The 12999-nt window shown below is 40.5% G+C and overlaps 1 protein-coding gene across 1 annotated transcript in view; it reads left to right on the top strand.

Moving 5' to 3' along the window:
• Positions 1–12999, top strand: part of LOC111665930 (thyrotropin-releasing hormone-degrading ectoenzyme) — a 141132-nt gene that overhangs the window by 88639 nt on the left and 39494 nt on the right. The window contains exon 6 of the mRNA XM_023421057.2: positions 8717–8830. Coding sequence (XP_023276825.1) covers positions 8717–8830 — 114 coding nt within the window. The remainder of the gene's footprint in view (positions 1–8716; positions 8831–12999) is intronic.

Raw genomic sequence — 12999 nt, 5'->3', positions numbered from 1 at the left:
TTTTTGTTATGGTCTATAAACCTCATGAAGAAACTGAACCCTCGGAGCCACAGAGCTCCACTGATCCAAAAAAAATCCAAAAAAAAACCATCAGGGAGCCGCACTGGTGTACTGGGTGACATGTTCCTACATCACCATCAACACACACACTTCAGTTTGTTTCCACCCAGTCCCACACACACCGTCCTGCTGCCCCAAATACCCACTAATGCACCAAATGTGTATTCATCCACTGCTGAAAATAGTCCCCGACAACAACCACCCGCCAACTGTTTTTGTTGGCGGGTGGTTGTCTGTTTTTTGTTTTTTGTTTTTTTTTTTTAATATTTAAATTTAATCAATGTTTTCAAGGAGGCTGGACTACTACAAACTAACTGGATGTATTTCTGAATTTTCCTGCTTTCATTAAAACCAACTAGAGCACCAAGTATGTATTCATCCACTGCTGAAAATAGTCTGTAATTACAACAGCCCCCAGCTGTTTTCGGACATTTTTAAGCCATTTTTAAATATTTCAATTTAATCAATGTTTTCAAGGAAGCTGTTGACTAAAACTAACTGGATGTATTTATATATTTTACTGCTTCCATGAAGACTAACTAGAGAACCAGATGTAGATTAATCCTCCGCTGAAAATAGTCCCGAACAAATGCACTCCTTCCTCCTGTTTAAATAACGTTTGAATGAAACTAGTATCCAGCTGTTTTAGTTATTTTATTAACCCTTTTTTAAAAATGCATTATATATATATGTGAGTTGTTTTAAAGATTTACATCTTCAGTGGGAGCCAAGGGAAGCCACACACAGCGTAGGGACGTCAGAATGTATGGGAGTTGTCAACAATAACGAAAATGCAGACTAGTCCGACCCTTCTCTTTTAAATAATAGAAATACGTACATACGTTCCACCCTTCCAATGCACTTTTGTCATATTTTATTTAAAATGAACTATGATTTATTCATGTTGTTTATATGTTCATGTAGGGTAGAGTCCTTGTAGAGGTATTGATTCATCAAGTATGGAAGGTCTTCAACACTCAGTCTCACCTGGAGTGAAGCTTTACCTTGACTCCTCAGACCTCTCCCTGTTTCTCTCTGTCTCTCCTCAGGCTGAACCGTTTTGCTCTGATTCGTTTTGCTTTTGTTTGTCTTTAATTGACAGAACGCATCCACACACACACACACACACACACACACACACACACACACACACACACACATACAGACACACAAAGCTTCACTGAACTGTGTTGTTTTGTTGTTGTAAATCAAAGCTTTTATGGATGTGACAGATTGGTTTTGCCAGCTGGCTTTATATAGCAATTTAAACGTCTCTCACACACACACACACACACACACACACACACACACACACACACACACACACTGAATAATGGGAGTGTGGCAGGACTGTCAGGAAAACAAGAATATAAAGAGAAATGATCAGAGTCGTGGAGCTGAAACACACTAACTGTCTGTCTGACAAACTGTCTCTCTACACAAATCTGTCTTTCTGTCTCATCTCTTACTTTGTCCCCCGTCCTTCCTCACCCTCTCCCCTCCTCCTCCCTTCTGTGTGACTGAAATATTTTGGTCGGTCACATAAAAACAAATCATCAGCGACGTTGTTTGCGAATACCTCGTATGAGATGTATTGTTTTGTTAATAAATAGCACAAAACTATTAAAAAACTTGAATTAATTTTTGCCTTATGAATTATCAACAATAGATCTTCTAATGAACTTTGTAATAATAATAATAATAATAATAAACTTTATACAGCAATTTACAGACAAACATTTCAGGACTCTAATTAGGAAAAAGGAAAATTAAATCAGACAATTAAAAATAACACAAAATGAAAAAAGGAATGAAAACGCAGCAATCAGAACAATAAACAACAAGAACTGGAGCTTCAGACTAATCTGCATTTTCATCAGCATTATCAGTGACTGATATGGTAATACGATAGTTTTTTTCCTTACTTTTAAGGTCTTTTGTGCAATGGTTTAACTGACTTTGAGTGATTCTTTAAGTTAAGTAAGATAAGGAGAAAACCTTAAATTTTGAAAGATAAAACTTAAGGGTGTTTTGTGCAACTGGCCCCAGGACTCTGTATGGATCTAAGTGTGGATCCAACTGGTCTCTTTTATCCCTGGTCCAAGATACTGTGAGGTTCGTAGCTTGTGTCCTGTTGGTCTGGAACCTCACAGCTTGTTTATTGCCCTAGGTTCACCTAGTCTGGGCCTGTGGCCTAGAACTCTTCAGCAAGGCTTTTACCCTCCATCCTGTGTGGTCCCAACCCAAGTGTCCAGAACTCCACAGCCAAGCTCTCAGGCCGATCCCACCGGTCCAGCTCTTACCACATCTTGCTGTGGTCCAGATGCAACATGTCTCTCATCATGGATTCAACTGGTCTCTTATCCAAGCTCAAAGTGGTCCAGCTGCCATTGAGTTCTTTTTCTCAGAACTGTTGGTCTTTAATTCTGCAGCACAGGCTTTTATCCAAAATCAAGTTGCAAAACTTACCAACAATTGGCTGGTGGCCACCGTTGAATCCCCAACCTACCGCCAGTCACACAAAGATTAATTAAGCAGGAGGTTTGTTGTTGATAATGTTCATTTCCAATTCAGCTCGTCATAGCTAAAGACACCGTGAAAGTCTTTACAGTTTCACAGATATGTGGATGTAAACAGTGCTTGTGCCAAATGACAAACAAGACTTGTTTCTTGTTGGATGTCAAGGAGCTGTGAGGAGCTCCATCCAAACAGAGCGGAAATCAGATTCAGTCCCTCTGCTGAAGAGAGGGATGAATATTTATCAGCGAGGGTCAGACGAAGGGAGGAGAGGAAGAGGAGGATGATCAAAGGCACAGATCTGCTTTGTTCTGAGAGAGAGAGAGAGAGAGAGAGGGGTGAAGGAAGAATAAAGGTGCTGAGAAAGAAAACAGCAGGGTTTGCCCGCTCTGTCGTTTTCCCTCATTTTAATTCAGTGCGTCAATGCATAATTGGTTTGAAATTGTATGTGTGACGCAAGTAACATTATCTTAAAAATGCCGGCGAATGTAATGTAGTTTGTAAAATAAAAAGGTAGTCCGTCGCGGTGTCACTGTAATATGGTTCCCCTTAATGCTGTTTGTTGTCGCAGCAGAAAATTCCCCCTGAAGGTTCCCTGGAGCAAGACACCGGCAGTGCTGCTGCTACAAACACTGATCTGCATTTAACAAGTTGCCACTTTACCTGCATTAAGTGGCTTTTGACCACTGGGAGTAAAAGCAAACAGAGGCAGAAACAAAGCTCTGATAACTGCACACACACACACACACACACACACACCACTCAGCTTTCATGTCCATCTGTGTCACCTTGAATTATTACTCGTGCATTGTTGTAGGGGCTGTGTGCAGGGGCAGGCCGACCCCCCCCCCCCCCCCCCCCCCCCCTTTGCTTTTTCATTGGCAGAGGTTCTTGCAGCTGTATCTAGCCAAAGAGAAAAGGTTTGTAGTCACCACAAAGGGCCGAAAAAGATGCAAGATACTTCTGTAAAGAACAGTCCTTTTTTCATGATCAAATGAAGTGACAAAACCTGCAGTTCCTCTAACGACCACTAGAGTCTGGCTCCAACAGAGAGTCAGTCCCCATAGACTCCCATGTTAAAATGTCCAACTTTACAGTAGAAATAAACATGTTTACAGCCTGGTACAGAAACTGTTTTGGTCTCTAGAGCTAATTTCCTCCTTCATGACACCTGTTTATAGAACTCACCTGTTTATATAACTCACCTGGCTTTACGTTTTAATGAGGCCTGAAACAGGATGAGAGACGACAGAACGACTAATGAAGACAAGTGTGTTGTAAAAACTACAGAAGTCGTCATTTTTCATTATGACAGAAGTATCAAGTCGCTATGAAACGGAAAGTCTCTCCACTGTAAAATTAATTATATTTTCTATTTGTCAGGAGGCTTGAACAAACTCTACATGTACGAGATTAAGGGTTTGATGAAAACTGAAAACTTACTGACCCATTTCTAACATTAACATCCAGCTGGATAAAGGGTGAAATCCTTTCAAAGCAGCAGAACAAAAATCAAATGTAAACTGTCATGTTTAATGAAAGAGCAGCTCAGCAGCAGTTTGTCTGATAGAGAGGAAAAAAAACAGAGCTTGAAACTGATTTCACTGCAGAGTGGAAACCAATGCTTTGATCCGACTGCTTAATAATTAAACAGAAACCTTTACAGGAAAAATCTCACTAAATACATTTCCATCCCCATTCACTGGTTTTTATCTTTGTTTCTTCTTCCTGGGAGCGCAGTATCAACCGTACAGGAACCATTTGATCCCTTTTTTCATCGTCAGGTACGGGAGTGTATGACTGATCTTTTTAGTGCTGACCTGAGGTTATAACAGTGTGCAGCTATTGAGAAGTAAAATCCATCCCATGTCGACATTTTGCTGTATTTTATCTGTGGTTTGCAGCAACAGAGAGTTGTTGACGTACATGTAGATGTAACATAACGCCACTCTGTCCACATGTGTGATTAAAGGAGTTATTTGTGAGATTTGCTAATGCTACACAGCCAGTGTTAGCATTATTTACCACTCTTGCGAAGACCTTCAACCATTGTTGCACTTACAATAAAAGAGGTTAAAGTACGTCCTCTGAGCAGCTACTTCTTCAGGCCAGACTGGACGCTACAGTGACTCGGTATTGGAAAATGAAGAGGCAGTCTGACCGAGCCAGAGCTAGCTGGTTAGCATGCTAACTTCAGAAGAAGAAAAGAACTGATAGACATAGAAGCGAATGTTGGCTAAGTAGCAATAGCAAAACATGCACATAGTTCCTTTAGGCCACTTCATAAGCCAACCGGCATTGAATGCATTATCACGTTATCTAACAGACTCCTGGAGCATCATACAAGCCTTGGTTAAACAATAATAAACAAAGGTTATGGGAACGATTGTTGACATAATTTTGTAAAAAAGAGAGTTAGCTGTTTGCTAGCTACAGCTGTTCCTTTCTGTCGAAAAGGAGCTAGTTGAGGTGGTGTGGACATCTGATCAGGTGCCTCCTGGCCACCTTCTTTTTGGAGGTTTTCCAGGCTCATTGATCTGGTAGGAGATCCCAGGGTAGACCCAGAACCCGCTGGAGGGATTATATATCCCATGTGGCCTGGGAACGCCTCCGGATCCCCGAGGAGGAACTGGAGAATGCTGCTGGTGAGAGGGACATCTGGACTACCTTTGCTTAACTTACTGCCATCGCAACCCAACCTCAGGGAAGCGGAAGAAAATGGGTGGATGGATGGATGGTCACACAAACAGTTCCTTCTTGTATTCTTCCTGGAAAATGAGATGTTTTGTTTAGATTTCCCAGAAAATGAATTGCAGTTTAACCCTATTGATCTTAATAAGGGTTCGCTCCATTGTACTTTTCTTTGGCACCGCAAAGAAATATGTAGAGAGGCCAAGAAGAAAAGTAGATAATTGTGTATGTGAAGTGTAATTCAAAACTATATTTACAGTTTTCTCTTTCATTTGATTAGTTTTCACATTTCAACATTTATGCTGTGAGTGCGCAGTTGAACTGGTGACCTCACACTTCTCATCATGCAGTTACAACTAAATCTGGCAGAGTTTTGTTTTCCATGGACTGCCCTGGTCTCCGCTGTGACTGCAGCTCCGCCTCGGGGAGTTGAACCAGCGCTTGTTGAGCCAGGCAGCGGCCGCAGCTGAACAGTCTGCCAGGTCCCACGGGGTGGTCGGTTTGAATCCCTGCCCAGACACAGACTCAGCGCTGCCAGAGAGAAAGCAGGAGACGTTAGTATGCATGTCTGAACACATTCTTCTGCTTCACTACATCTGCTTCACGAGCTGTGGACCATGTGTGTGTCCGTACAGGTGAAGGAGGGTGAAGCCAAATAGGTTGATAGAGCAGTCTGAGATGGGTGAAGTCCACCAGAATCATTTGAATGAAATGCATTTTTTATTGCGGCTCATTCAGACTCAACTGAGACTGAGCAAGAAGCAACGAACTAACAGGAGAGTGAGGGAAATCGTCAATCGCTCACAGCTGTGAGCAAACACTGACATCAACGTGTGTGACAGATGGTAAAGAACAGAGAGACAGGAAGATGGTTGTATGATTGGAGAGTGGATCGTGCATTGATCATACATTTCAATTTAGCTCTTTATTTATTTAAATTTGATTAAATTTCTTATCACACATCGTATGTCTGCTGTTTCAGAGGTCTGTCAAGCAAGCAACAACCTTTGGAACTTCCTGTCAGAACCTTTCAGAATGAAAGCTCACAATAGCTTGAAATAAAGCATTGCTGCAATGGAAAGAAAAAGAAAGAAAGAAAGAAAAAGATCTTTCTTGTGCTTTTATTTTGTTGGCAAAATAGCTAGGTAACTTTTTATTTTAATTTTGTGTTATTATTTTATCATTTTGTTTAATTTGTTGTTTAAAGTTTTTTTTTTCATTATGCTCAGTATTTCATATCGCAAATAAAGTCCATGTTATAATTCTGATTTGAATGTTGACGTAAACACTTTATGAATTTGAAACTATCCTGTGGTAAAACCAATGTGACATGAACCAGGCATCAGACGTGAAAATGCTTCAAACCATGAGTTTGTTTCAAATGTGTAAATGTTTGGTCGTCTTTATCAAAAGACAAAAAAAAAGTCAACACTGTGAATCTGTCCACAGATGAAACCGCAGTTCGGCCACAGTGACGCAGCATAGGTTGCATCCGCAGCGGTTTAACATGTTTTTCTAGGTCAACAATTCTACAGTTCATCTTCAAACAGAAGTGTTAGCGCTGCGTCTCCACCACCTGCCAGTGTGTGATTGATGCCACCTACGCTCTTTGAAGTGGGATTCCTCGCCCGCGCCGCTACATATAGACACCAGCCTCTGATCTCCATTAAGGCGGATGCTCTCTGCGCCTCCGTCACTTTAAAAACAAACAAAGCCCCGGTCATCTGTTTCTGATGCGCTGTGGTAGTGTCTGGTTTTCCCTGATGGCTGGATGTGTTGGCGCCACAGAGGCCAGCGCTGCCGTTGGTCTGAGTTGTGTGACTTTGGGCCACGTAATTAAACTTGACTTTTGTCAAGCGCAGAGCAAAATGTTCCAAATAGGACTTTAACTCTGCTACCCTCACATGCACAGTATCACTTTCTCTGGACTTCACCGAGCCGACTTTGATCAGCTGAAGGACAATTTAGTGCAGAAAACACTGAACGCTGCCAAATATGTATAGAAACACACACTCACACACACACACACACTGTGCAGCGGTATGATACCCGCAGTGTGTGCCTCTCCTGCAGACGGAGGCTTTAATGAGGGTTTAAAGTGAATTTAGTGCTGAACTTCTTTTATTTTATTTTTTTGACGATCGTCAGCCATCCGCTCTGCAGCTGAAGGTTTTAAAGGGAACGTTCAGTCTCAGAAACAAAGCTGGCAGGGACACACATTTGTTCCCAAGCGTTGCATCGTTTTCATTCAAACGGCGTTGCCAGGAAACAGCCCGGGTCCAAATGTATTACTCTTGTGACCGTACGTTTTCGCTATCAGCAAAGTTCAGTCTGCAGCTGATTTTTTTTAAGGTGGTCCGCCTTTATTAGACCTGACTGTTGCTCTCCCCTGAAGAGGCTCTGAGGCACCCTGGGTAAAAACTCACCGCCCAATCAGGTGGTAGCATGCTCTGTAAGCAAGAGCCAAACCCACTGCTCCCAACGTTGCCGGTTGCCCCCGGGCGTTGCTGATGAATAAGTTCTGCTTCGTGGTGTCGGCTCGGGGCGTACGCTCTGCCGGCTGCTGTCAGGCGGCAGGTCTCACCAGGCGGGGGCCACGTCAGAGCGAGTCCCCCGTCTCCACGCTCTGAGTTCATTGTCCACACCTTTGCACCTTGTGGCATTTTGAGCTTCGTGGCTCTATGGATGGCGGCGTTGATCCGGACTGTGCAGATATTCATGGTCCCCAGAGGATGGATCCTAATGACGTTTCATCTAGAGCCACCGGCAGGTCGACGTTTGTGGTTCTGAGTGAAAAGTCTCAACAAATATCGGTTAAATTAAAATTCAGTAAAGATATTCATGGTCTCCTCAGGATGAATTGTATGAACTCTGGTGAGCCCCGTCATCAGGTCAAAATTAAAACAATTTCTGTATTAAAAACTACATTCACGGTTCCTTCAAAATATATTTGCTGTTGCAAATTAATTGTATACGAACGCGACTTGTAGGAGACAGGTCAGCTATCTATTTATCTATCTATCTATCTATCTATCTATCTATCTTGTCATTGTGAGCATGTTAGCAGGCTGATCTTAGCATTTACTGCACATTTATAAATAATTTTGCATCAGCTGTAGATTTGCATGCATTTGTATTTTTCACACAACACATTGCGTCGTGGGATTGTGAATTTATGAGGTCACTACACAGAACAAGTCTCCGATTCAAAAACTGACTATATGGTGAATAGAGAGAGATTTTGGACACTGTCAGATTTCCTCAGTGTTGAACTCTAAACTGATCTTGTCTCCGTTTGAAGTCATTTGTTTTTATTTGGACACATCTGATTTAGTTTCTTTAAACACACCATCATATAAACATTAATTCTTCTCAGTTGAAATTATTATATCGTGACAGAAAACTAAGTGAAATAAGTGAATGTTTCCTCTGTGTGTGTTTTGTGCAGTGGTTTGGTGACCTGGTGACTCCGGTCTGGTGGGAGGACGTCTGGTTGAAAGAAGGTTTCGCTCATTTCTTTGAGTACGTCGGGACCGACTTCCTCTTCCCAAAGTGGAACATGGTGAGTGATTTATTTCAAGCCATGTGTTCATCACGCTCATTGATCTTCCCTCTTTCAACTGCGAACTCATACTCTCAATAACGATGACGTTCTATTTTTAGCTGCTTCAGGAGATTCTTTTCAGTTTGATGCTGAATAAAATATTAAATATTTTTATATTATTTTCAATATGTTAAGAAAATGAAAAAAGAAAAAGGGTCAGAACTATGATATTTTCATTTTTCTTTTTTCAAAGAAAGAAAAAAGAAAAAAAAGAATCTAGGATTAAAGGTTCCCTTATGAGCTTTCACAGCTTTCAACCACTGGTGTTTTTTTAAGCGAATGGACTGAAGAGCTCAAGTAAAACAGCCAAAAACGTACAATAACTGTGTGATGCAGAAAATCCTCTTATTTGATGATAGGAGTCTGATCTTTTATTCAAGACAAACAGGAAGTGAAGCTTTCCATCCAGCATGTTCAAGTGCATTCAGATGTCCTGAAGTTCTGTCTGTTACCTCATGAAATTTAAATTTTCTCTCCTCTGATGGTTTCAGGTGAGTCAAAAATTTTCAGCTCAAGGCTCCAGTCAGTCAGAAACGAATTCGATTTTTTTTTCCAAGAGTAAAACATTGAAAAATCTCCAGACACCAAAATGCAACACGGGTAGAAAACCAAAAACCTGATGTCAAAAAAAAAAAAAAACAGAATTTTGAAGAAGTAAAACAAACTGGAAATTAAATCAAACTTTAAACCTGGTTCATTTTTTTTTCTGTCAGTTGTGAAGTACAGAACCTCTCTGGACCGTGTTCATTGGTGTTGGTTGTACTTTGGCAGAAAATAATTCCCAGAGGAAAGTGTTGACAGAGAGGTCTGAGGATTATCCAGAGGAAGTGGGACAGTTTTTGTTGAACGCTTTGAGCAGCACAAATAAGACACCATTCAGCTCCATTGTGTTGAGGTGGTGGCAAAATAAAACTGAGACTGTCTGCAACGTTAGATACGGCTACAGGGAAACAGAAAAATGTTATCTTTTAATAATTTGGTTCAACTGACAACTAAGCTCAAGTAGAAGTGGAGTAAGTTATCTCAGGTGTTAGAGAAGTAAAAAACAGTTACAGCTCAACTGTGTTAGAAAATATCTTTGATAAGATGTTAAAGGCACATAAAGAATTAAAGCTCCTCCAGTGTAAAGGTCTGTGTCCATGTGTAGTGTGATTATAGATCAGCTCTAGCTTCTATATTAATGCTGTGAAAGTATCAAAGCCTCAGTCCACAGAGAAATGCACACAGCCTGTATTCAGAAACTGAGCCTTAAAACCAGCCGTCAGGACTTCTGGAACTTTGTGATGTCACAACAAAGCAGTCACCAAGCCCCGCCCACCTGGACCCACCATCCAAACCTTGCAGGATTGGTTTCTCTGAGTGTTTTTACCTGAAATATATATATATATAGAATCCAAAATGGCTTTTCTAAAATAAAGCTGCACAACACAACACTTGTTAGTAATATATATTCATCACTGGTTTGGCTTTGGATGCACATTAATATAAAATATCATCAGTAAAAAAGGTCAGCTACGACTCCTAAGGAGCCTTTGGGTGAGAAATAACTTAATAACCAATTCAGTCCCTGTGGCACCATGTTTTTGTTAACAACTACAATGATAAAGTGTTCTGAATTAGCTATAGCCGAGACTTCCACCTGTGACCGGCTTCCTCTCCAGAGCAAACAGCAGCTGAGGATCATGGGTATTGTAGTATTTACAGCTGGTCATATGGAAAAAAATGGATTTTTCAAAAAATGAAAATCTGAAGTATGACCCTTTATTCATCTCTCAGGATAAATGAATAAATCAAAAACCACATGCATTGTTTAAAAAATGTCACACAGCTTAAAGCTTAAAACAAAAAGCTCATGAAAACCCGAAGATTTTGGAGATGTGGGGTTTTCAAAAGTTCTCATTCAAACCTAATGGGAATGTCTGAAACAAATATTCCCTGCTACAGATCTGTTTCTACCAACCCTCCTTATTTCTCTTTATTGCATAAAACATTACATAACTTATTCTAGCGTTTGGATGAGCAGTGAGTGTGTGAGAAGAAGAAAGTTAAAACTGGCTTTTGAGGAGGAGGAAGTCCTGAGTGCGAGGTCTCCTCCTGAACTCTTCCTGCTTCCTCCACTCGCACCGATCAATATCTGATTCCTTCTTTTTTCTAAAAGTGTTTTCCTGCAGTTCAGCAGATAATATTCAGCGAAGATCCACAGCCAGGGAAAATCCTGTTTTATTTTATTCTGCTCAGGTTGGCAAACAAAGCGATGCGCAGAGTGAGTCAGCTCAAAACACAGTGAAATTAGAAATGAATTCGTGCTCAGATTTGCTCAAAAACTCCCAGACCTGCGATTCCTCAGATTCCCCCTGAAACTCAGTGGAAACTTCTCTGAAACAATGAATGCTGCACAACTTTAAATTACAGCACACACCTTCTCCGTGCTGCTCTGTTTCTGCCGATGTACGCCGTGATTTACTTCCAATAGAGAATGTGTTTACACCAAAACACCTTATCTTGTGCACGCACACACCGTCTGTTATACTGAGCGACATGGCATTTTTAAATCCCTGTTACTGTGGTTCTGCACGGCTGGACGCTTTAATAGAAACAAAGTGTTTCTCCAATAACAAGCACAATGATGATAAAGCGGTCTTTTCCTGATAAAGCAATTTATTTATAATACAGGTTTTTATTTAAAACGCCATTTCCATCAGCAGCAAGTCGCAGCACTGAGGGGGGAAGAAGAAAACACAGAAAAACCATGAAACAAATAAAGATATGACAAAGGAGGAAATGCCTCGTGGACTATTTCTGCATTATAACCAACCACTTTGCCAATCAGGGTTTATTATATTATTCTTTAACTGAACTGAAGTGGGATTGAAGTGGGTCAAACAGAATTACATCAGCTTCATACAGACATAAAGGAATATCTGCAATGTTTACTACCATATAACACAAGTATTAAAGTCACAATACAATATTAAAATGTGAAAAAAGATGCATCAGTTACAGCCAAAAAGAACCTTTGGCAGAAACAGCAGTTTGCTGCAGATCTCTTCTTCTCTGATTGTGGTCCAGCTTGATCAAAGTCTTTCCCTTAATCATAAGTGCTTTAAAGTTAATGTAACCTCTCGAGGGCTCTACCCGACCAATTTATGTCTTTAGCAGAATTACACCGCTTGGTTTGGAGGAGTGTAACACCAACCTGCCTCTCGTATGTTATCAAAGGCCAAATTTCGGGTCTGTTTCTTTTCCGTCATTGTGTTCACATGATTTTCAAAACTACTGCAAATTCTTTCTGCAAGCATTTTAATTTTAAACCAGAAATACCAATGCAATGTGTTTTTTGTTAGATACCTGTAGATTAGACCAGCGGCTCCAAACTTTTTCCATCTTTTGGCTCATTAGAAAATAACAAAAATGTTGGCGGTCCACATTGGACCTCATTACAATACAAGTATACGATGTGGTCCAGCGGCAAAGCGGTCGAGCCGACAACATCTTAAAAGTTCCTATCATTGGCTTATCATAGTGATAATCCATCATTAGAAAATAACTATGAAATTAGTTTCTAAAGTTTTAATGCTATTAAATATAATTTTTGGACATTTTTAAGACATTTAAAAACTTTTTTTTTAATTATCAAAACGAGGTATTACACTTAAATATCAATATAAACAATTCCACATATCAAACACAGGGAACTACAGTAGAAACAAAGGGCTGCCTCAAATAAACCTGTTACCTTCTCCAGTTGAGGCCCCCGTCACTGGAAATACAGCTTTTGAAAACTGTTGTTGATCTGCTGTAAATGGGAAAAGTCCAACAAATGGTGTAATAACTTCAAAGAGGGAAAAAGAAAAGTAGAAGTAGGAAAAACACAGGTCAGGGGAAAATGTCCAGCAGGAGATAACGGATGTGAAACGAATGGACCTCCAATCGAAAATATGAAATATTCATGTTAAAGAGAGCCGAGGACAACCGATATTCATCTTCTCCCTCCTTCTTATAAATGGACACTTACCCAATAAGTAAAGAGGCTGTATTAATTACACTCCACTTTCACAAGTGTGTTTGCAGTCCGTTTATCTCAAGGCTGGTTCCACCCGAGGGTTAAATGGAAATAGATAAAATTC

Source organism: Seriola lalandi, unplaced genomic scaffold (genome assembly GCF_002814215.2).
Source record: "Seriola lalandi dorsalis isolate HSWRI2012SDOR001 ecotype SW California unplaced genomic scaffold, Sedor1 jcf7180002054661, whole genome shotgun sequence".
NCBI classification, from domain to species: Eukaryota; Metazoa; Chordata; class Actinopteri; order Carangiformes; family Carangidae; genus Seriola; species Seriola lalandi.
This window is presented reverse-complemented; position numbering and strand designations above follow the sequence as displayed.